The following is a 26,568-nucleotide window of genomic DNA, read 5'->3' on the forward strand; positions in this document are numbered from 1 at the left end:
GACATTGATCATCAATTCTGGCTTTCAGGGGTGCCACTACTTTTTCTTGCAAATCCTAGAATATGTCAATTTGGATGTTCTAGAAAGATATATGTGCAACATCAATAATGTCAGGTCTAAAATATGCCTAATGAGCATGCTCAAGGGAATCTCATGCCCTTAAAAATATCTAGAGGAAAAAAAAAACAAAAAACAAAAGATATTGACAGCTAACAAAACAGCCAGGCACAGCTTTAAAACTAGCGGTATGATAAATATTGTTGAGAAAACCCATTATTCTTTAACAAATAGAAATGGTATCTTACACATAAAACATAGGCCAGTTTTCCCACTCTAAGTTGTTGCCATCACTTTCATTGTTAGTGCAGCAATCAACAAAATGCAAAAACTGTTGATATCATAGCTCCTTAAATTGGCAAACAAACCTCCAGAAGAACTATTTGGGCCACTCAGATTCAGGGCCAAACTTAGTAGTATTTGTAGTGGTCCTCATCAGGATGGAATAGTATACTACTAGAAATACACGGAATAACTTTTATAAAGTTTAAAATGTGAGAAGGTATTAACCTTCTTACAAATTTGTTTCAATGTTTTTACAGAAAAACACAAATCTCTCTAATGCTAGAAGAAGATAAACCAACAAATGTATAAGCAACAATCTGTTTTTAAAATAAGATCCGATGCAGATCCATAATCATAATTCTATGCCCTGATACACCCAAATGAGGATATGTCTTATCCAATCATATTCTTAATATGTTTATTTTGCATTCTCTGAAAAAAATCAGAAAGAATGCATTTCAAGGAGAAAAATTATTGGTACCTTTCAGAATTGAACAAGAAAAAGAAGCAAATTTTATCTTTTCTACTTTCTATATGAAACAAGAACCTGAAACCAGAGAAATATAGTATGTACACTTATAGCAAGGTGGTTTTCAGTAATGTCAGTAGTTAATACAACAGAGATGACAGGGTTTTTTACCTAGATCTAGGTTAAAACACAAGCCCCATTACTTATTAGTTCTACAGTGTCATGAAAATGATGTAACCTTACTTTGCCTCTGTTTCCTTATCTGTAAGTTAAAATTGTACCATTTATATTGTAAGGCTGTCATAAAGATTAAATAAAATAACATTTAAATGTATGGCACATAATAATTACTTAATAATTTGGGGCTACTGATGTGATTTTTATTATCATCACAATCCTATGCCATTTGTCCACTTATAATCTTTATAAAATTCCAGGGGAAAATTTAAAACACTGCTGCCTTATCTCAATATAAATTCTCAAGTATATTTTTTTAGAAGGTATTTACTGAGTCTCTATTATGGTCTTGGTACTTAAAGAAAGAGATGAAAATTGTTCCATTCCTACATTCAAGGAATGTACATAAATTTAGAAGCATGCAAACTATCTTGGCAAAACACTATAAATATCTTCTGGTAGAAGCTAAGAAGGTTTACTCTATAATAAGTAAAATAAGGCCAAGACTATAACCTAAAATGATTCAAAATTCATTTCTGTATACAGAAGCAAAGAAGGAGGACAGACAGATACAAAGACCATGTCACTCATGGTTCATTTATTGATTCTACATTAAATGGAAATTTTATTTAAGGTAAAATTTCTCAACATAAACATCACCTTGTACATTTAAGAGGTTATATAAAGATTGAAACTTACCTACTAGAATAATTTATTTGTGGATTTTTCTGAATTCTGAATGTTTGATTTACATATCTTCCATGTTGGTGCATAAAAGTACAAATGTATATATTTGTGTTTTCTAGGCTCCTGAGATATATACATACAAAAAGTGGTATTAAGTATAATATTTATACAACAATATTCCTTAAAAATGAAATCAGTAGTAGGATATCCCTACTGCCTGACTGGCTTTTTGGAACCTATTCTATTTAGATGAATACCTTGCTCAGCCTGGTGTGGGAGGACCTTCTGTCAATGTGTTGCTTTTATTTGTTAATGAATAAAGAACTGATTTGAGCCTATGGCAAGGGCAGGACAGAACTAGGTGAGAATAGCTAGGCTGTAAGCTGGGAGCAAGAGAGCAGAGTCAGAGAGATGCCCCGTAGCTGCCACAAGAGTCAGACATGCCAAAACTTTTCTGCCAAGCCACTGTCACACGGCGATATACAGATTAATAGAAATGGGTTAAATTAAGATGTAATAATTAGAGCAGTGATTTAATTAATATAGTTTCTATGTGATTATTTCTGGTCTAAGCTAGCCTGGGGGCTGACAACAAACAAGTGGTCCCCCTTGCAATAAATTGACACCCACTAAAAACCACATAAAAACCCGAGAAAGCTTAAAAATTAACTCTAGGCACGAAAGAACAGAGTTAAGCATGGTTTGTTAGCAGTATTTTCTTGGATAGGCTCTGTCTGGTAAAAGCAAACAGAGGCATGGCTCCTTTAAGAGAGGTTTTCCTGATTCATCCATAGCAGGAACAAAGCCATGTATAGCAGGAAAAAAGCCATGCCTTTTTGAAATTTTAGCTTTCTGGACCGTCCTGCCAGCAAAAACTTTGATTCTTTCGGGCAGGAGGCCTGGCTATAGAGTATTTGGATGGGGTTTGTGAGCAGACTGCTGCAGCTTGCTTAATGGTGACATGGATTAGCTGTGTATCTGAGAATGGGGCTGTGTGCATGACTCTCAGAGATATGAGTGGCTCCACCATGCTGGACTGGGCAGGTAAGCAGGAAGTACCATAGATATCATAGTAATGCCGCAGCTTAAGTTTTAGACTGGGCAGGGCAAGCAGGAAGTGCTGTATTTTCCCTAGTAATGGTGCAGCTTAAGTTTTAAGAAGCACTTAGCATTTTAAAAAGCACTCCTAGACAGAAAAGAATTACAGATATGTAATAAAGACAAATCCAGATGAGTCATTGTGTTGGATAAATGTACGTACGTAGGCTTGGAAGAGAGAAGAAAAAGAGTAGAGTCATAAAGTAAAGTTAATGCTTTAAAAAGGGGTAAAGTCTTCAAAGAGACAGAGTACAGATAGTCATAGATTAAAAGGAGCCAAAAACTAAGACATGAAAAAATGAAAAATTATAGAGAATCTGGACTATATATATTATTGTGTTATCTTTGAATTTTTTGACTGTGAATGAGCTAAGTACAGAGAGACATTTCATTGTATGAGCTGCTAGACTAAATGAGCATGTATATTATAAGAGTAGCATGACTTCCAAATTTAGGTCTAAGGATATGTTGCTTTGGAAAAGAGGTTATTCTCTTGTTTCCACAGAGGATGAGAACCTGTGGATTGCTAACAGACTGGTGTGGTTTGATGGAATCAAACCCCCTGAAAAGTCACCTTGAACACCCCATAAAATTTACTTTGCCCAATAAATAGCAGGAAGAAGTTTGGACAGAACTGTGCCCATATTCCCAAATATTGTCTATAAATGTTTGTTTACATTTAAAGGGGGATATGCTATAGAGATGGATAGTTTGCATTTATATGGATCTTAGTTTATTGATACAAATTTAAGGTCAATTGTGTTAATATGTATTTCTGATCTTGATTAAGGTATTGTGTTTGTGTAGCTCATTTAAAAATGTAATATATAATTAATAAATATAAGTTAATAGATACTCATCTATAATAGTCAAGATTTTAGTCATGTTAGTTAGATTTTCTAGATGTATAGATTTATTTCAGTTAGATAGATATTCTTCAAATCTTTCAGAGACCTTCAAAATATGGCATTTAAAAGGTTTAAGAACTTAGAACTATTCATGACAATGACACACATCTGCTCCTGGCAGCACCAATTACTTCAAGAGGAAGATGGGCATCAAAGAGGTTCCTTATGGAGTTTGCTAGCTATTTGGGAAAGAAACTGCTCTTGCCTGGACTGCTTAACTGGACATGCAGCACCCACAGGGAAATGACTGCTGAACTTGCCTAAAGGTTAGATGATTTGTCAGAGTAACTGCTTCATAAAGGAGTCTGCTAGACATTCTGCAGGACATAGAAGAAAGTGACTGACAAACTGCCAATATAGGCTGAACTGTCTTTGAAATTTCCTGCTTCGTGGAAAAGTCTGCTAGATACTATGGGCCTGTAGGCTGAAGATGGATGCCTCAATGGTACAGAAGAACTTTCAGTGACTGACCAGGCAGCTAGATGTCTCTGTCAATTCTAGAGTTTTGGAAGTTGTTTACAATGTGCTTCCTGTTTACTTAGGTAATATGATATCCTTCTAGAGTCTTTGATGGAGTTGAAGAATAGATAGTTATTATCATTGTTTTCCTTAGTTACGATAAAAGATAAAGTAAATATAAATATTGTACCTGTAACTCTTGCTTGGTAATTGTAAATATAAATATTGTAACTGTAACTCTTGCTTGGTAATTGTTTTATTATCTATAATTTTACTATGTTAAATTTAAAGCCTTCCTCTTTGTTTAAACAGAAAAGGGGAAATGGTGTGGGAGGTCCTTCTGACTATGTATTACTTTTATTGGTTAATAAACAAAGAAGTGTTTTGTGTCTATGGCAAGGGTAGAACAGAACTAGTTGGGAAAATTAGACTGTATGCTGAGAGAAAGAAAGCATAGACAGAGAGACGCCATGGAGCCATCACTAGAGTCAGACATGACAAAATTTTTCCAGTAAGCCACTGCCATGTAGTGATATACAAATTAATAAAAATTGGTTAAATTAAGATGTAAGAGTTAGTCAATAAGGAGTTAGAGCTAATGGGCCAATCAGTAATTTACTTAATATAGGTTCTGTGTGATTATTTTGGGTCTAAGCTAGCCGGGTAGATAGAAACCTAAAAGCAGTCCCCCCTTGCAAAATCATCCTAGATTTAGTAGCAAGGAACTTGGACCTTCCCCAATGCAATGTGCCTTATGCTCTCTGAGGAGTACATGGGGGTGGGATGGAGATAAAAGTAGAGAAGATTGGAGGAGGGGAGAGAGTGGGAACAGGGATTGGAATATAAAATGAAAAAAGATAGTTTCTTTCTCTTTTTTAAAAAATAAAATAAAAAAGGAAAAAAGAAATCATTAAAAGACATATTATAGTGATACCTATAAGCAAAATAAAGGTCACCTGAATGAAGGAGTTAACATTATATCTAATATAGATAAGCTGTAATCTTTCTTGCCAACATTTGGAAAAAAAGAAGACTCTACATTTTTACCATAATTATTCATTATTGTGCTTGAAGTTCTAGCAAGAACAATAAATCAAGAGAAAGAAATAAAGAGCATCCAAGTTGGAGACTAAGAAACTAAGCTATTATTATTTATGGAGGGTATTATATTAGACATAGAAAAAACCCTCAATAATTCCAGACATGCACATGTGTACACACAATACACACACACACACACACACATTGAACTAATCATTGAATTTAGAAAGTTTCAGGATACATATCAACTTGTAAAATCAGTACAGAAATAGAGAGCTCTGAAACAGAAATAAAGTGAGTATATTTATAATAGCTAAAAGAACATAATGAAAATTCCTGGAAATAAATTCCACCAAACAGGTGAAAGATCTCTACATTGAAATTTTGACAATACTGAAGAAGATTGAAAAACATGGAAAACTACAAGATCCATCTAAACCTCTATTGGCATATACCCAGAAACCTCTACATCTTATAGTACATATACTTATAATAGCTAAAAATTGTAAACAGTCTAGATATCCATGAAATGGTGAATGGGTAATAAAGATGTGGACATGTTTACACAATGGAATATTATTCTGCTGCCAAAAATAATAAAATTACAAAAATTATAGGTAAGTGGATGGAGCTAGAAGCAATCATCCCGAGTGAGGTAAAAGGAAGTCCCTCACATACTTTCGGTAGAAGTTTAAATTAGTACAGTCATGAAAACTATGTAGGTTCATCAAAAATTAAAAATCAAGTTAACACATGACGGGCCAATATGACCCAAAACTAGACATATAACCAAAGTAAAATAAATCATTTGAGATCCATATACATCTTGTTCATTGCTGCATTATTCACAACAGCAAAGATACAAATGATTTCTGCATCCACAAACTGAAGAATGAATAAATAAATGTGCTACATATGTACAATAAAATATTATGCAGCTGTCAAATCTCATCATTCGCAACAACATAGATAAAACCAGAAATGGTTTTAAGTGAAATAATCCAAACAGAGAGAAATAAGTCCTCCATAATCTCACTAGTATATAGACAGAAAAAGTTGATTTTATAGAAATGAAGAATAAAAAGAGTCAAGTTGAGGAGGTGGTGTAGTGGGTAAAAACACTTGCCTGCAAGACTCTTGACCTGAGTTCTATCTTCAGAACCACAAGGTGGCTGCATTCCCAGGGCAATATGGCAGGTTTAGCAGTGGAGACAGTAGAATTAGCTAGAAGTCCACAGACCAGTTAGTCTGGAGGAACTGCACAAGAGCAGGAACCAACTTCAAAGAGTTGTTCTCTGCTTTCTATATGTAGACAGTGCCCCATCTCTCTATGTCTCTCTCTGTTTCTCTCTCACATGTGCAATACATACATACATGCATGCATGCATAAAATGGAATTCTTTTGTAAAACTGTAGAATGTCAGTTCAATAGAGGCAACACTAAATGGTGTGGGAAGTCCTTCTGTATTTGTGTTGCTTTTATTGGTTAATGAATAAAGAATCTGCCTTGGCCTGTGATAGGGTAGAGTAGAGCTAGGCAGGAAAAACTGAACTGAATGCCAGGAGAAAGAAGGCAGAGTTGGAGAGAAGCCATGTAGCCGCCAGAGGGGAAAGATGCAAGCTGCCAGCTGGAACCTTGCACGTAGGCCACAAACCTCATGGGAAAATATAAAATAATAAAAATTGGCTAATTTAAAATGCAAGAGTTAGCCAGAAATATGCTTAAGCTATTGGCCAAACAGTATTGCAAATAATATAGTTTCTGTGTGACTATTTCAGAAGTCTGGGCAGCTGGGAAATGAACAAGCAGCCTCCTACTACAACTATGATTGATGAATATTAAGGTACAGTTAAGATAAAGGTAGTGTATATAACATTTATGTATGTTATTAAAATATCTAAAACACACTTTTCAAGTATAGAGTCCAATACTTCAGATTTATATAAACAAGGACACAGAGATAAGTGTTTTTATTTAAAGTCAAATACTTGATTGCTAGCAAACAAAAATGACAATTAAACTTTAACCTCTCTCAATTATGGGAAGATTATGATATCAGTGAGTCTATGACTCAAAAATAACCCAAGCGTGATTATGTAACTATGAAACAGACTCACACCATTAGCATCCTTTGTCCAACACATTCGCTAATACCTTATCTTGCATTGAACCAAAAGCCCCTGTGGCCTGATACAATACTAGTGGGAAAAACCCACAAAGTCACCTATTCAGTACAAAGTTCACACATTGTTGTGATCCTTTCCATTATGCCAAACACATCAAATTAACAAGACTCTCATTTATGGTTATAACAGAGAATCTCACTTCATAGAAAGAAGATTCTTGGTGATTTTAATGTGAGAGTTTTGGCTATGAGGGAGAAACTTCAACCTGCCTTCTTTATACCAGTAAGAAAAGAAAATGGAGTTCAGAGCTGCAGGTAGCAGTTTGGGAGAAAATTCTAGATAGTTGAATAAAGGGTAAGTAGTGTAGACTGATTTGGACAGAAAGTCCTGTGTACTTATAAAGAATAATTTAACCTCTTAATTTGAATCCAGGTCTGTAAAACTACACTGGCCAAAAGGGAAAATGCTGATGTAAAACAACTGGGATGCCATTCTCAGAAGCCTTCCTTTGATGAACGGCCAGGCAGTATGCATCGATTTTTCTCTGAGAACAATCATTCTGAACTTAAAATTTTTCAATAGCTATTTTAACAAACTAATTCTTAAAAGTCCTATACTGAGAGCAAAAGCTAAGGACAAGAAGATATTTCTTCCCTTCTGAATACAATGGTGTAATTAAAACCAGCAGCTATTTCGCGAGTCTTTTGTAATAAATATGACCCAAACACAATGCTGTTTATGTATAAATTCCAAGCATTTCTCATCTTAACTAAAATGGCATGAGGAATGCAAATCCATAGCTTCAGCAAATTCTCTGTGTCGAACAGTGATTTATCACTGTCAGATTACATTGCAATTTTACAAAATGGGCTTTGGTGTCATTTTGAAAAATTAGGAAAGGGGATTGCAACTGGAATGAAATAAAGAAAATATTACACAACCCCAAGTGAGATATTAATCTCAATCCAGATGGTTACTGTACTTGCATTATCAGAAAACAAGGCCATACATAATTTCTTAATAAACCAAATTTTGATAGCATTAAGTAACCCAGTAATGAGATCATTCAAACGTAAGGTCTATCCACAGGAAGGAATTAATGATGCAGTTAGGAAGTGTTACATGAGGGATACTTAGCCTGGAAGGAAAACCAGGAGTATAAATTAAGGAGGATGCTTTCTAGTGTCCTGTTTAATGAGAAACCAAAAGAGTAACAGCTCTAATAAGATACAGAGTGTTTCTTTTATAAAGATGAATACCTTATAAATTATACAAGCATGCATATGAACATTCTGACATACTTCTATATATACTCATTGTGGTAGTTTGAATGAGAATGGCCCCCATAGGCTCATATATTCGAATGTTTGGTCCTTAATTGGTGGAACTGTTTGCAAATACTAGGAAGTATGGTCTTACTAGAGGAACAATGTCATTTGGAGTAGAATTTTAGGTTTCAAAAGCCCACATGATTCCCAGTTGGCTTTCCCTTTGCCTCATACTTGTTGCCTCAACATATAAGCTACTGCTTCAGTACCATGCCTATCTGCTTCCCACCATGATACTTATGGACTAACTCTCTAAAACTTTAAACCTCATGCCTATATGTTTGCCTTCTGCCATACTTCCCACCATGGTAGTTATGGACTAACTCCCTAAAATTTTAAACCTCCAATAAGCCAATTTATTAGCTCTTTTGCCCATACTATCATTACACAGCAAGAGAAAAGTAAATTATACACTCATATACATATACACAACTCACTCTCATCAAGGTGTTAACCTCATTCTTCTATACTCATTCTATATTCATTCAAATTTTACATGTTTCTTGATTGTCATTCCTTTCATTCTCTCTTCTTACTATTAACCCATAATTTGCTCTTATTTCTCATTACTTTTCTACTAAGTTAAATACTAACAGTATGCAATTGTTTGCTAAAATAATAAGTATTTCCCAGTGCTCAGTGGTTTACTCTTTAGACAGCCTGAGCCTTCAAGAGGACATGATGTGGGAGGTTATATATAATGTGAATATATTTTATTGCCATTGGTTAATAAAGAAGATTATTTTGTCCAGTGGATTAACAGAACATGGCCATGCTGAAAGATATATATATATCTTTATCTATATCTATCTATCTATCTATCTATATATCTATCTATCTATCTATCTATATATATATATATATATATATATAGAGAGAGAGAGAGAGAGAGAGAGAGAGAGAGAGTAGGAGGAGTGAATGACATTCTAAGTAGCTGCTGAAAGAGAAACATGCCTGGGAACTTTACCAGTAAACCATGAGACTTGTGATAAAATATAAAATAATGAAAATGGGTTAATTTAAGATATAAGAGATAGCTAGCAATATGTTTAAGTGATTGGCCTAGCAATGATTTAAATAATATAGTTTCTGTGCAATTATTTCAGGACTCTGGGGGGCCTGGAAATGAACAAACAGTCTCACCCAACAAATTGGCACCAACACGGCCAACTAAATCCATTTAAAACATGAGAGAGTTTGGGAAGGAATTCTAGATACATTTAAAAAAGAGTTTAACACAGCTTCTTGCTCTGTTTGCTGCTGGCAAGCAGAGATGTGACTCCTTTAAGAGATTTCCTGACTCAGCTTTAGTTGCAAGAACTGTGTAGTTTCTTTAAGGGAAGTCACCTGGTTCATACTAGTTACATGAACAACTCTGGCTCTTTTTGGGGGGTTGATGCCCACTACCCACTTCAGATCTAGATTCTTAGAAAGTATCTGACCATGCCCATGGCTAAGCACTTGCTACCTGGGCAGACAGCGAAGTCTGGTTTGCTAGGAGGGTACAGACAGAAAAGCATGGCAGATTCCTGCTGCCATACACAGATATTTCCAGGCTGTGCAGTGTGTTTCATGGCAGATTTAGCCTTTACTGAGATAAAAGGGGTTTATATGTTGCATGGTGCTTCCCAGAGTTGAGGTGGTGAGGAAGGATCCCACCTGGCATTCTCAGAGGCAATTAACATGACTCCACCATATTGGACTGGGCAGAGCCAAAAGATAGGATCGTGGAGTGGTCCCAGTCATACCTGCTTAGCATTAAAAGCACTCTTGGTCAGAAAATAATTATATATATATCCAATAAAGACAGAGTCATATAAAAAGAGATATCTGAATGGGTCACAGTGTTGGATAACTGTACATAGGCTTGGGAGAGAGAAGAAAAAGAATATAGACAGTTATAAAAAGAAGTAAATGATTTTAAAAATAAAACAAAGTCTTTAAAGAGACAGTATAGACAGTCATAGATTAAAGGAGTAAAGATAATAAAATAAATATTAAACTTGTAGAAAAATTAATAGAGTAAGAAAAATAAACCACGTAAAGCTGAAATATACACAGAGAGTCCAGATTATGTATATTATTGTGTTTTCTTTCAATTTTTTGATTGTGAATGAGCTAAGTACAGAGAGATATTTCATTGTATGGGCTGTTAAGCTAAACCAACATATATATTTTAAAGATATCTTGACTTCAAAATTTGGGTCTAAGAATATGTTGCTATGGAAAGAGGTTCTATTTTTGTTTTCACAAAGGATGAGAACCTGTGGATTTCTTCCAGACTAATATGGTTTGACCAAACAAGACCTCTTAAAACAATGGCCCAGATGGTCCAACATCCATGAGAGCTTCAGGACTGCTGGCTGAAATGGACCTACACCAAAGGATACCCCACGATGGACCTGATTAACAGCACCCCAATAAGCAGGAAGTAGTCTAGACAACAACACCCAAATTCCCTAAATGATTGTTTTTGTTTATTTACATTTAAAGGGGGATATTCTATAGATATGAATACTTTGCATTGGTATGGATCTTGGTCTACTGATATAAATTTTAGGTCCATTTTGTTATATGTATATTTCTGCTCTTAATTAAGATATTATGTTTGTTCTGTTCATTTAAAAGCATAATGTATAATTAAGAAATACAGGTTAGTAGTCACCTATAATAGTCAAATTCATAGTCATGTCTGTTAGGTTTTCTAGATCTATAGAGATATATTTCTGTTAGATAATCTTCAAATCTTTCAAAGACTAACAGAATATGGCATTTCAAATATTTTAAGAACTTATGACTTTTCATGACAATGAGACACATCTGGTCCTAGCAGCACCAATTACTTCAAGAGGAAGATGGGCATTGAAGAGGCTCCTTATGGAGTTAGCTAGACATTTGGGCAAGAAACTGCTCTTGCCTAGATTACTTGATATCATGCTATATAAACTTAATATGCAGGACCCACAAAAGCATGACTGCTAAAGTTGTCTAAAGAAGGTAAGAACATCCTTCAGGGTTCCTGCTTCACTGAGGAGTTTGCCAGACATTCTACAGGACACAGAAGAAAGTAACTGATAAACTTTGCCATTACAAGGCAAAACAGATTTTCAAATTTCCTGCTTCATGGAAAACTCTGCTGGATACTATGGGCCTGTAGGCTGAAGATAGATGCCTAGAAGAATTTGACTGTTCAGGCAGTGAGATTTCTCTGTCAATTCTAGAGCTTTTGAAGTTACTTAAATGCAGTTCCTGTTAACTTAGGTAATATTATAACCTTCTGGAGTCTTTGATGGAGTTGAAAATAGATAGTTATGATTATAGTTTTCCTTAGTTATGGTAAAAGATAGATATAAATATTTTAACTGTAATTCTTGCTTGATACCTGTTTTGTTATATGAAATTTTACTATATTAAAGTTAAAACTTTCCTTTTCCTTTCTATTTGTACAGAAAAGGGAGATGATGTGTGAGGTAATGTATGCTGTGAATATGTTTTATTGTCATTGGTTAATATAGAAGATGCTTTATGCCAATGCCTTAACAGAATATAGCCAGGCTGGAATATATATATATTCCAGTTATTATATATATATATGTGTGTGTGTGTGTGCGCGCGCGCACTTGTGTGTGTGTGTGGAGAGAGAGAGAGAGAGAGAGAGAAAGAGAGAGAGGGCAGAGTAAGTGAGACACCATGTAGCCACTGCCTAAGGAGACGGGTACCCAAGAACTTTACCAGTAAACCACAAGCCTCATGGTACAATATATAATTATGGAAATGTGTTAATTTAAGATATAAGAGCTAGCTAGCAATACGCTTAAGTGATTGGCAAACAGTGATTTAAATAAAATGGTTTCTATGCAATTATTTTAGGGATAAGAAAAGCAGACCAAGTTTAATTAAGATGTTTATGGGTTTGTACTTAGCTTTCTTTTAGTGCCTCATATGGTCTACTTGAGGTAACCTATTCAAGTCATTTGGTATAAGTGTTAGTTAAATATCAATTCTAACACAGGTAGGTTTAATAGTGATTGAAAAAACCAAACAACTAAAGTATCCATGGGATATAAGCTATCAAGTATATCTACTTTCCAGTATTTAATCCTTACCATGTACAATTGAGCAAACGTTACAGAAATAATCTATTAACTGTGGTTGTGTTTTATTTAGATGTTCACAGGACTTGTGGATATCATTGCTCCCCTTTAATATCAAAAGAAACCAATAATAGTAGCTGAGTACCTACTACACTGCAGGCACAGCAACTGACACTTTCTATAAATGATTTCACTTAATTTTTTCCACCTCTTTCACTTTAAAACAACATAGGAAATTCACCTTTAATTCACCAGGAAATTAGGCAATACATAATAGACCACAGGCATGAGCCCATTTTTATCCTAATATTTATGTTACTTAATTTCTCTCAAGGAAGAAAAGAAATTCATCCATTTTAATTACGTTACCATTTTTATACATATATATAAAGTTGTTATGGCTACAAAAAGTATATTTTTGTGAGCTATATGGCTTAGATCTATAGGAAAATGGGGTTTAAATGCACACATCTGTAAAAGTTCATGATCTATTCTGCATGAACTGCTTCTCAGAGGAGATTACAGAGAAAAAGTTGGAGGAAAGAGAACTCTTCTTATCTGTTGATAAGCAAACATTATAAGATATTTTATATAATTAATATTATAGTATTCTAAAAATCTATCTCTCATTGAGTTTCAGAGTGAAGATAGAGGAAAAGTTACAATGTGTTATTGATAATAGTCAGGGGAAGAGTTACACATAGAAAATTAGATTCAGAGTTCTTCTTTTGAAAGAAAAAATGGGGAAATGCTGTGGGATAATGCTCTTGTACACTCTAAAGATTTGTCACTTGTATTGGTTTAAAAAATGCTGATTGTCCAGTAGCCAGGCAGGAAGTATAGGTGGGGTGACCAGACTACGAGAATTCAGATAAAACAAAACCTCTAAACAGTTTACAGTGTGTCTAAAAATATACATAGACTTGGGAAAGTAAATAAAAAGGATAAAGTTCTTTTAAAAAAAGAAATAGAGTAGCCAGGCAATGGTGGTGCATGCCTTTAATCCCAGCCCTCAGGAGGCAAAGCCAAACAGATCTCTGTGAGTTCAAGGTTAGCCTGGTATAAAGAGTGAGATCCAGTAAGGCTCCAAAGCTACAGAGAAACCCTGTCTCAAAAAACCAAAAATTAAAAATAAAAGTAAAAGAAATAGATTAAGAAAAAATGTCACGTAAAGTTGAAAAATAAACAGAGTCTAAATACTGTATGTTATTGTGTTGTTTTTGAATTGTCTGAATGCTTAGTAAAGAGCAACAACTGCTAAAAGACATTTGGTTATAAATGTTGCTGGATTAATCTAACCTATGTATTTTGAAAATGCCTTGACTTCAAAATTTAAGTCAAAAGATATGTTAATTTGGAGAAGAGATTTCACTTTTGTTTCCATGGGAAATGAAAGGTTGTTGATTCATTCTTGGTTAAGAAAAACAAGGTGTGGGCTCTCTGCTCCTCCCTGTTGAGGAGACAGCCGCTTCTTTTCGTGCAGTGCCAGCCTCATTCCAGAGACACGATGGTGAAGGTCGGAGTGAACGGATTTGGCCATATTGGACGCCTGGTTACCAGGGCTGCCTTCACTTCTGGCAAAGTGGAGGTTGTTGCCATCAATGACCCTTTCATCGACCTCAACTACATGGTCTACATGTTCCAGTATGACTCCACCCATGGCAAGTTCAAAGGCACAGTTAAGGCTGAGAATGGGAAGCTTGTCATCAACGGGAAGGCCATCACCATCTTCCAGGAACGAGATCCCGCCAACATCAAATGGGGGGATGCTGGGGCCGAGTATGTTGTGGAGTCGACCGGTGTCTTCACTACCATGGAGAAGGCTGGGGCCCACTTGAAGGGTGGGGCCAAAAGGGTTATCATCTCCGCCCCTTCTGCCGATGCCCCCATGTTTGTGATGGGTGTGAACCATGACAAGTATGACAATTCCCTCAAGATTGTCAGCAACGCTTCCTGCACCACCAACTGCTTAGCCCCCTTGGCCAAGGTCATCCATGACAACTTTGGCATCGTGGAAGGACTCATGACCACAGTCCATGCCATCACGGCCACCCAGAAGACTGTGGATGGCCCCTCTGGGAAGCTGTGGCGAGACGGCCGTGGCGCTGCCCAGAACATCATCCCTGCGTCCACTGGCACTGCCAAGGCTGTGGGCAAAGTCATCCCAGAGCTGAACGGGAAGCTCACGGGCATGGCCTTCCGTGTTCCTACCCCCAATGTGTCCGTCGTCGATCTGACATGCTGCCTGGAGAAAGCTGCCAAGTATGACGACATCAAGAAGGTGGTGAAACAGGCATCCGAGGGCCCACTAAAGGGCATCCTGGGCTACACTGAGGACCAGGTTGTCTCCTGTGACTTTAACAGTGACTCCCACTCTTCCACCTTCGATGCTGGGGCTGGCATTGCTCTCAATGACAACTTTGTAAAGCTCATTTCCTGGTACGACAATGAATTTGGCTACAGCAACAGAGTGGTGGACCTCATGGCCTACATGGCCTCCAAGGAGTAAGAAGCCCACCCTGGACCACCCATCCCAGCAAGGACACAGCAAGAGAGAGGCCCTCGGCTGCTGAGCAGTCCCTGTCCTAACTCAACCCTTGACACTGAGCATCTCCCTCATAGTTTCCATCCCAGACCCCCAGAATAGCAGGAGGGGCTTAGGGAGCCCTACTCTCTTGAATACCATCAATAAAGTTCATTGCATCCCTTAAAAAAAAGAAAAAAGAAAAAAAAAAGAAAAGAAAAACAAGGTGTGATTGAGGAAGATTCCCTGAAAAATCTCTAATAGAAATGGATGGCCCAGATGATCCAACATTTCAGAGTACCTCTGTTGCAGTTTCTCTTAAATTCTTCATCCAGAATGGCTTCAAGGCTGCTGGCTGAGATAATCTAGCCTCACAGAATACTCTTGTCAGGACTTGACCATAATCCTAAATTTTCTTTGGATCCCCATAAAATTATCAGCACTCCCAATCAGCAGGAAGTAGCTCAAAAACTATGCCCACTTTCAAAAATAAATAGATTTTGGATGTTTGTCTTTGTTTAGAGCATTGGTTACAAGTTGTTATGGATAATGATAATGAAAAAAACTAAACAAAGGACATTAGATTCAAAGTACTTGTTTTGAAAAGAAAAAAATGGACAAATGTTGTGGGATAATGCTCTTGTACACTGCAATGGTTTGTCCCTATAATGGTTTAATAAAACTCTGATTTGCCAATAACCAGGGAGGAAGTGTAAGTGGAGCAACCAGAATAAGAGAATTCTGGGAAGAGGAAAGGCAGAGATGTAGTCACCACCCATACGCAGAGGAAGCAGGATGAGAATGCTGCACTGAGAAAAGGTACCAAGTCATGTGGCTAAACATACACAAGAATTATGGGTTAATTAATTTGTAAGAGATAGTTAATAATAAGTTTAAGCTAATAGGACAAAGGGTTTATAATTAATATAAGCCCTTGTGTTTATTGGGACTGAATGGCTGTGGGACTGGTCAGAACAAAAACTTCTGTCTACAACAGTGTGTTCATAGTTTAATTTGTAACTTCTAGTACTTTGGAAAATTTCTACAAGTACAACATGTCATTATTTATATGCTTATGTGCTGAATACTCTATATAAGAGAGAAATAATATAAAAAGTTGTGCACATGATACTGGAAGGAAGGAAAGAAAAGAAAAAGTAGAAAGAGAAGTTAGAGGGGAAGAGAAATAAGAAGGAGCAGTGTATGGAGAAAAAGAGAAAGAGTGAGAGAAGGGAGAGCTGAAAGAGACATGGATACATGGGTACACATATTTGCACATGGTAAGACTCTACAGGACCCAGATGTCTTCCCTCTTGTACTTTGTCCTGCCTTTCTTTTTTTTTATTTTTTTATTTTTTATTTTTTTGGTTTTTTGAGACAGGGTTTCTCTGTAGCTTTGGAGCCTGTCCTGGAACTCCCTTTGTAGACCAGGCTGGCCTCGAACTCACAGAGATCCGCCTGCCTCTGCCTCCCGAGTGCTGGGATTAAAGGTGTGCGCCTTTCTTGAATAGTGCTACTTATTCTAAAAACATTTTTGTGCTCGTCTAGAGGGCACCATACAGACCAGGCTTACCTGCTTGACTGTGTTATGAGAAAAGAACCTTTTGGATAGTATTCTTAATAACAAGGTTCTTCAGTAATAATTTAATGAGTATTCCTTTCCTTTTCTATATATTTGTAATTTACACACTTGGTTTGTACCATGATCCCAGATAGGTTAGAAATTCAAATGAGAAAAGGGAATTTAAAGGACTTTGATAATAAAGCATTTTTGTTGACTAAAAATTTCATTAGCATATATTAAATATGTATAATGGGACAATATGTTTCATAGTGCCTTTTTCATATATAGATATAATGTTTAATTCACATTCACCTCTTGTTATCCTCACTAGTCCCCAACCGCTGACCACTGATTGATGCCTTTCTTCTCCCAAACTAGTTTCCTCTCTACTTTCTTTGCTTTCTTTTTTCCTTAGTGATCCAATGAGTTTAATTAGAATTTCTTACAAGAGCACTGACGATGGGTTATTTAGAGAAACATAGAAAAATTATGTGACTATGCTGCTGGAAAAAAAGTGCTTCTGCCTCCCCTAGCAATCCTTAATTGCTTATACCTCATTAGGAGGAGATGGAGCTTTTTGAGCCACTCTTACTTCTATGGTAGAATATGAGGGACCCAGTCATGGAAAAGACTTGCAGGTAATCATAGCTCTGAAGAGTTCATGAGTACAGGGTCAAGTCATCTCCAGAAAGAAAGTGTTTCATAGTGTTCCTCTTTAACTTCTGCCTCTTACATTCTTCTTGTTGTTAAATTCCCTCATTTTCCTTAACTTTGGAAGAAGTTATGAAGATGTCTCATTTAGGGAAAAAACATTGCATACTCAAAAAGTTTGTTTGTTTTGATTTTTCGAGACAGGGTTTCTCTGTAGCTTCGGAGCCTGTCCTGGGAACTAGCTCTTGTAGACCAGGCTGGCCTTGAACTCACAGAGGTCTGCCTACCTCTGCCTCCTGAGCGCTGGAATTAAAAGCCTGCACCATCACCATGTGGCAAGTTTATTTTGATTGGAACATAAAAATGCATTCACACACTCATTTGGAAATATTCAAACAAATAATAATGAGTTTTCTTTAATTTCCACATGAAAAAAGATGCTATATATTTTTAGCATATATATAATCATAGAAATCTTTTTTTTATTAATTAATTTATTTAATTATTAAAGATTTCTGCCTCTTCCCCGCCACCACCTCCCATTCCCTCCCCCTCCCCCAATCAAGTCTTCCTTCCTCCTCAGCCCAAAGAGCAAGCAGGTTTCTCTGCCCTGTGGGAGGTCCAAGGACCACCCACCTCCATCCAGGTCTATTAAGGTGAGCATCCAAACTACCTGGGCTCCCACAAAGCCATTACGTGCAATAGGATCAAGAACCCATTGCCATTGTTCTTCAGTTCTCAGTAGTCCTCATTGTCCATTATGTTCAGCGAGACCGGTTTTGTCCCATGCTTTTTCAGTCCCCGGCCAGCTGGCCTTGGTGAGTTCCCGATAGAACATCCCCATTGCCTCAGTGTGTGGGTGCACCCCTCGCAGTCCTGAGTTCCTTGCTCGTGCTCACTCTCCTTCTGCTCCTCCTTTGGATCGTGAGACTTCAGTCCAGTGCTCCAATGTTGGTCTCTGTCTCTGTCTTCTTTCATTTTAGTTTCTTAGAGAAATACTGTAATTGGGCTTTGTGTCATGCTCATATGCTTAAGATAGAAAGCAAAATAGCTGCTAAAAGTTAAACTAGATGAATGTATAATACAAATGCAAACATGGCTGATATTTTAAGAAAAGATAAGTATTGTGTAAAAAATATAAAATTTTAAAATGAATATTCAAGAACCAATCCATAGACAAAAGACAAACAATCTAAGTGGATTGATATCGCACATGTGTAAGGGAGATTAATATATAGACAAACATACATACACAGCCATTGACTCCCCGTTGAACTAATTAAGAGAATCCATTTGAGAGGAAAAATTTTCAATGGTAATAAGTTCCCTCAAAATCTACACTTACACAAAACAAAGACAACACTAGGATATAAAAACTGTCAATGTCAACTGTTTTCCCTGAAATGCAGAAATTAATTAAAGGCTTGCAACAATCTAATGAGTATTTATTTTAGAAATGTGGCTGGCAGTAAGGACAATAGTTTTGTGCTGCTTTTATTTGACTGAATTCCCACCTACACAGCAAACTAGAAACAAATCTTCACAAAACTATGTTAGCTTCAAAACTCATAGTCTAGAAGCCAGTAAAAGAAACAGATGGACTGAGAGTAATCCAAAAGTCGTATCCCCAGAGAACCATCATTATCCAACTTGTCCAAAAAATTCCATTCTCAGGTCATAATTTCTTTGATCAGATAAAGTTTTATCCAAAGAAATAAAAGAGAAAAAAATTCGAATCAATTGTTTAATTTTATAATTATGGTAGCATTTCCAAACAAATTACAACGACCAAAACTGACAGAACATGAAAATGGAAGAATGAGACATGCAAAATGATTCTGAAATACACTTAGGTGTTTTATTTTTCATTTGTAAAGTCATTGGCCTGAGCAAGACTATAAGCATGCCTAGAAAAGAACATAGGAGATCTGCAGCAGGCAAGTATTTCTTCGTTCAATTCTCAGAGTACAGTGAAAATTGATTGCGGTAATTGGTTGCATAATTGTCTTCATAATAGAGTCAGATGTTTTCATGTTTATCCATTCATTTCTTAGTGATTCTTTCTCTTTCACCAGGGAATAATGTATTCATTTTAAACAGTTAAAGTACAGTTTCTATTTCTAGCTATCAAATGAAGCCACAGAGAAACCCTGTCTCGAAAAACCAAAAAAAAAAAAAAACAAAAAAAAAAAAAACAAATGATGAACAATTTGGTAATTTCAAATTTAGCTATAATGGATAATACTGCTGTAAATATTTGTATACAAATTTTGGTGAACACATATTCTTTTATTTAATCAGAACCAGACAAACCAAGCAGATGAAAACAATTCCGTTGATATTTCAAAAACTAAATAGATACATGATTTTTCACTTTTCATTCTTTAATATTATGGACAGCTGTACTATATAAGCTCTACATGATATATAGAGCTGAATCTGTAAAAATCTTCACTAGAGAAATTTTGCCTCTGTGATTATGATTTACAGGACTGAGAATCTTTAAGACAGTCAGTGATTCCTTGATTATATATTATAAATTCACACTGAAACACAGTTCTTTTCCTGGAAGCAAAGCAGATAGTACCAAGTGAAAGGAGGGGGGATATCTCAGGAAATGATATACATCAACAATGCTAGAGCTCCCCCCCCAATTCTTTACAGAGGTCCTAAAGTGCTAAGTATCAAAAGATTTGACACATGAAATATAAATTTTCTTTGCATAGGAATTTTTTACTGTGTTATCACTTAGTTGGATAACTTTATTCACTTGGTAGGGAAGAAAGAAGGTTATTTCAGAGTCTTTTCTTGAGTCTAAAGTAGTCTATGATTTTTGATATATGTTTTGTTTTTAAACACACATCAGAAAAACAAGAATTTAATAATACTGGTAGTCTTGAAAATAGAAGAAAGCTCACTTTGGTTATTAATATTGGCCAAAATTACAGAGGCTTTATCTTTTGTATGTGAACTGGCCTTTTTCATTCTGTCTTTTACCATACACATAAGTTTAGATCATTACCAGATGGTACAAAGCATTTTCAGTGTGCTATTTAGCATAACAGGAAAGATTTGACACAATAGATTTTGTCAAGAACAAAGCATAAGTTTTCTGTACCTCCTATGGCAAAGAGTACAGTTGAAAATGTAACTTTGGGAAATATCTAATAGTGTTGTAGAAAACTTTTCTTTAGACATCTGTCATAGTAATTATGTACTAGGTAATCTGACAAAGCATCATATAGAAATATATCTGTAAGTTTATAATTAATACCAAGAATATATTCTATTCATATATCTACTAAATGTAGTTAATAGCTAATTTGCTAAATACATTTAAATCTTTCATTCATCATACACACAATGATAGCATTATACTGGACTTGATGACAAGAGCACTTGCAAGCAATATGTGTGTAGAAATGGCTTTAACCTCTCTTTATAGATATTAAACTTGCACACATACCTCATCTTTTCACAGATGTTATTATGGATAGACTAATCTGGGAAACAGAAATGTTTATGCAATCAAAGCACAGATGTTCATGGGGAACAGTGGAAACCAGACATGTCTAAAGCCAATGAGAACCACTGTGAAGGCTAAAAGAGATTTAAAACACTATCTTTCCATTCTCTTATTCTCTTTAACACTTTAATGTCTGTTTCCTGCACTAATACCTATGATTTCTCGGGGGTCTCATATGACAGAAACAATGTCAAGAAATTCTACATTTATTTTCAATCAATTTTTACATTTTAAGAAACATATACAATTACTGTCCTCATGTTGACAGATTCATAAAAACTAAGAGGAAGATAAACCTGGCATTTTTTCAATGGAAGGACAAGTTTTAGCATAGGTTACCAAATAAGACCATAGGAATAAGGTGAGTAGTCAAAGGATAAGGCAATCCAATGGACAGTTATACTATAATGACCAGTTTGTATCTCGTTTTCTGTTTATGTTTGGCAAAATATGTGTGATATTTAGCAAAAATTTCTAAGGGACAAACTCATGAGTCAATTAGTGATGGCTTCATGGAGGAGATGACCCTTGGATAAATCTGGAAGGGCATTATTGGCTTGAGAGCAAGGTATGAAAGGATGCAGAGGTACAAAGAAAAGGCTGTATTGTTCAATCCACATTAACAAATGAACTGATACCATTAGAATTGTAATTCTAACAAAACAGTACAAAACGGAGTAAGAGGCTGTAGTGATGGCTGAGTGGTTAAGAACACTTACTGCTCTTGCTAAGGACCTGAATGAGCACTTATGTCTTGCTAAGGACCTGAGCTTAGCTTCCATCCCCCACATCTGACAGTTTATAACCTCCTGTAAATTCTAGAAAATCCAATGCCTTCTTCTAACTTTTGCAGGTACCTGCATATCTCTCTCTCTCTCTCTCTCTCTCTCTCTCTCTCTCTCCCTCCCTCCCTCCCTCCTTCTCTCCTCTCTCTCTCTCTCTCCCTCCCTCCTCCCTCCCTCCTTCTCTCCTCTCTCTCTCTCTCTCTCTCTCTCTCTCTCTCACACACACACACACACACACACACGGAGAGACAGGAAGTAGGAGAGGGAGAAAGAGACACACATGCATACACACATATAAAAATAAATCTCTAAAGATAAAACACACAGCTGGGATTAGGCTGTGTTCTTTATCATAAATATCTTTTTTACAACCTTAGTAAAGTTAATTAAGCTTCCTGATTTATAAAATAATAAAGACAATATCCATTCTTCCCTGACAAAGTCATTGTAGAAAACCCATCAACTAATTTATGTGATTATGCGATCTGCAGATTTACTCAGAGACAACGTTGTTATACAAGGTCATCTTTCTGCATAAGTATTTACTCTTGAAAAATTCCTAGAAAATCATACTGAAATTTTTATACAATTTTCTTTCTTCTCAGAGTTCTTCACCCAAACTCTATGTAACTTTGTGATCCATGAAGACTGTTGAGGGAATAAAAAAGGCTTTAAAGAAGTCAAGTTTATATTTACTTTTGGTTTAATAGGTTGAACTGGTTATTGATTGGCAGCTATCCAAATGGGTGATTGAAGCAGTACCCATAAAGTGCACATCATTGGTGATGTATCTTCTGAATAGAAGACTTTGTTTTGGCCCAACGGAAAAGGGACCTAGAATTTGAATGTATGATAGAAAAGTTGGGGAATAGAGTTTCTGTTATATATTATGAAGGTGATCTGTTAAGAAAATACTCCAAATATGGGTGCATCCTTCTAAAGCCATCACTTAGAGTGGAACTCTTTCTTCTACTTCTCAGTGTCCTGTTATTTCCCTGTACGTGATTATATGACACACATTTTAAAGACGTTATAGATGCACAAAGACCTGAATAAATGTACACACTTACCTGATCAATTTTGTCCCTCCTTCCTCTCTCCCCCTTTCCTCAATACTAAAAGTGAAGAATTACATAGAAGGGATATTAAGCTTGTACTCCATACCTAAAAATAAAATTCATCTCCCAGCATATTCCCTAGTCAAGGTCAGTTCAAGGATATAAATGAGTACAAAATAATGACTTATGTCTTGTGATTATAATATATATCAACTGGGGTGCATTTGGAACAACTTGTATTCATTTAATACTAGAAACATTGGAGCTCATCTCAAGGCCTTTTATCCCAAGTGAATATTCCATTACTCAGCACTTCTGAGACACAACCCCATCTCTTATCAATTTATTTCAAGTTCTCTTTGTTTTCCAATTTAGAACACTTGGCTGCTAACATTCTGATAGAAGGAAGTGCCATCCAATACCGTGATGTTTTTGCTCGCCACCTTAATATTTGTAAAGGAAGAGTGTAGACCATTATTCATTAGTGAGGAATACACTGATTGAAAAAATATTTTACATACTTTTCTCCTAAAATTTCATTGTACTCATCTTAAATCTTATGTTGATTAGACTTCAAATAATACTGCCTAAAGCAAAACAGTAGGCTGGATATATTCTGTAATTACTAACATTTTACAGTGTGCATAATGATTTTAATAAACATCGAAAGCATCTGAGCATTCTATAACCAGTTTTCAGAGAATACATTCTTTTTGAAAAGGAAAACCCGTTTCTTTAGTGCAATTTATGCTAAAATCATAGCTGTAGGTGATTGTTCCTCTCTATTTGGTTCCAGTGGTACAAACCTCTTAAGTTACTCCTAGTGGCATGCACAGATTTGATCAGGCATTCAAAACTCCAGCTATTTCAGAGCAAAGCAATGCAGCCTTCAGCTTTTGCATCACTGAAGGATGAACAGCATTACTTTAAATGACGTGTTTTTGTCAAAGTCACTTGGGCAAAAGACAGAATGAATCTATTCGGATAAACTGTGGCTTCACTATTGAAGGAGTATAAAAATATATTGTGCTATATTCACATCTAAAACTATTAGTGCAGCACAAGTATGATAGCATTTTTCCATACAGTCGAGCACATGGTTAAAATGATATCATCAATCACAACTAATTTACCAAATAGACAACTGCAGGATTGAAAGAAGAAAGGAAATGCTGTTGGGCAGATCATCTGTCACTAAATCTAACATCCCCATATTTTACTACATAAGGTGACTAAATATTTTTAAGATCTAAGGCACAGATAATCCAAATGTGAATTTGTTTTCCAAGGGGACAGAGCTTCATGTTGTTGTTTGGGTGGATGTTTTCTGGGTCAGTAAATGAATTTATTTTGAAAGGTAAAACTCTGTGCCTTTTTTTTTTTCTCTAAATGAGTCCGTATGTTTCAATTTAGCTGTGAAAGACATACGCTCAGGCAGTCTTTTTGTTTCTGTATCCACAAATAGTTGTCAACAGGGAAATATACCTGACAACTTTTGTTCCTAAAACCCCAAACCATCTCTTAAGTCATGTTTAATTTAATAGTCGGCTAAGGTCACCAGATGTTTTTCATTACACAAGATAATCTTGGATTTCAACTTCCTATCCCATTCTCATTGATACTTTTTGTCCTCACAAAGCCTGGCTTCTTTCCAGGCATACATAACACCACTCTGAGCCAGAACAATTATCTATCCAGCGCAGTGTGATTTTTGTTCTGACCTGAACTAAAATGTTTTACAGAAGAAATGGGTCATGTTACCTGCAGGATGCAATAGAAAATGGTGAGTAGGATCACTTCCTATATATTCTCTTACTCCATTTTTTTCATATGCATCAAGAAATAAATTTCTGAAAGTAGGGTTATGAGCATTTTCACTGAGTCATTACAGTGAGCTTAATAGAAATCATGGTAGAATCCATGTAAAAACAATGCCCAAACCACTCTTGCAAAGAGAAATTAGGAATGTGGTTGGGCTTTGAGTTTCAGAAACACAGGAGTTAATTAGAATCTGAAGGAAAGCAGATGCAGCTAAAAAAGAAGGAAGATCATAAACAGACAAAAGTTAGGTCAACAGCAAAGCCAAGAACATAGTCACAATAGGTAGAAACCAGAGTCTCAAACGGCAATAGCATAGAGACAGAAGACAGGTCAGGTCACTAATAAGACAGAGGATACTCTGCATGAACTTGAGGGTCACCTAACTTTCTTATGACCAGTTATTTGTCCTCTTTGTGGTTATGAAGACTAACGAGACAGGAGGAGGACAACAGGAATATCCTGTAATGGTGCCACTCCGATACGCTTAAAAACAAATGAAAAGTAAAACTTCAATTTTCAGTGTTTGGAGTTCATCAGAAAAAAGCACATTTAACAGAAACAAAATGAACAATAAGACAAGCTCAGTCCCAGTGTCTTCACAAATTGGGATTTGATATTTCTGTGAGTCTATTGCCCCAGCACACCGCTATATCTGATGCCAATAGATACTCTATCCTTAACCTTGTCCTAAAGTTACTCCTGAACACAGCCTTCAAACAGTTATCTCTGAATTATTAAACTTGCTCAGTTTTTTCCCCTAATTTCTTCCTGATTTAAAATCCTGGATCTCCTTACCTGAAGTCTGGCTACTCCAACATCTTGCCATATGTGAATTCAATCTTTCCTCTCTTCCTAGCCAAAGCCTCTTTTTGATTCCTGGCCCCTAGCCATTATCTTGCAGTTAAGCAAATTATCCACGATTGTGCTATTGCTCAAACTTTAGGCATTTTCCTGGTTAGAGAAGACTAGGTAAAGATAGAAGTCACTTAAAGTTAGAGAGGGACATAAAATACTTAGAAGAATGATGAGATGATGGCATTAATATTTCAACAGAGAATTTATTGACAATTTATTTTGGTGGTGTAGGAAATGGAGGAATAGCATGTCTCCTGAATTTGATGAGTTATTCTTTCTCTAGAGGAAACTTTTTCTTCAGGAGCCTTGCATATCTCCCTTATACCATCTACTTCTTATCTCGCACTTTTAAACCCTAACAGTAGGTATTGATTAAGTCAGTTATTTACTGAATTTTCATAATGGAATCAAAATATTCTTCCCCAAAGGAAAACACTCCTTGAAGACTCATGATGGTAACAAAAATGTGCAATGCCTCAACTCCTTTTTAACTCACTGCAATGCTTTATAGTTTAGTGTTGTTCGTAAAGAAAATTTTGAAATAGATTATTTTTTAAATGGATCCTATGGTGAAACTGGGATAGGATAGATACAATCCAAAATACCAGTTCATTCCACCTCCCTCCAGCTGGGCAATAACACCATATTGTGCATCTATTAATTGCTGTGTTGCCAATGCTTGTGCTACCCAAAAGAAGCAAAAAAGTACAATTAGCAACATGCACCTTAGGCATCAATAGAGTTCACAAAAATATTTTTCAAATGAAAATGAATATAGATAAAATATTTCAATTCAGACATGTTGACTTGGGGGTTACTTTAGAAAGAAATGCAGCTCTAATTTATTTTGGGCTCCTTTATTACTTTTGCTGTGGTATCATTAAGATGAATTTATAGAACAAATTACAAACATTCCCTAAACTGCTTGTAAAGCTAATTTACCAGTACCTTAGATCAATAATAATGAAAGGTATGAAAATTCTACAGTGCTCAAAAACACCCCATTCTTCCACAATTTGATGGTTGATATTGATTCTTAGTATGACTGACTCTA

The 26,568-nt window shown here is 36.0% G+C and overlaps 2 protein-coding genes across 2 annotated transcripts in view; one reads left to right on the top strand and one right to left on the bottom strand.

Annotated features, from left to right (window-relative positions):
* The window catches only part of Il1rapl2 (interleukin 1 receptor accessory protein like 2), a gene marked incomplete at its 5' end in the record, with an annotated part of 592,881 nt that overhangs the window by 318,763 nt on the left and 247,550 nt on the right, over positions 1-26,568 (bottom strand). The gene's annotated exons all lie outside the window — the stretch shown is intronic.
* On the top strand, positions 14,195-15,315 carry LOC130867395 (glyceraldehyde-3-phosphate dehydrogenase-like). Its single transcript, XM_057759352.1, has one exon. It carries the CDS (start codon positions 14,238-14,240, stop codon positions 15,237-15,239), a length of 1,002 nt encoding a protein of 333 aa, XP_057615335.1. The 5' UTR covers positions 14,195-14,237; the 3' UTR covers positions 15,240-15,315.

Source organism: Chionomys nivalis, chromosome X, assembly GCF_950005125.1.
Source record: "Chionomys nivalis chromosome X, mChiNiv1.1, whole genome shotgun sequence".
Classification (NCBI taxonomy): Eukaryota; Metazoa; Chordata; class Mammalia; order Rodentia; family Cricetidae; genus Chionomys; species Chionomys nivalis.

Bases quoted from the DNA above. Each gene is read 5' to 3' on its own strand.
- LOC130867395 (XM_057759352.1), top strand. From the start codon at position 14,238: ATGGTGAAGGTCGGAGTGAACGGATTTGGCCATATTGGACGCCTGGTT.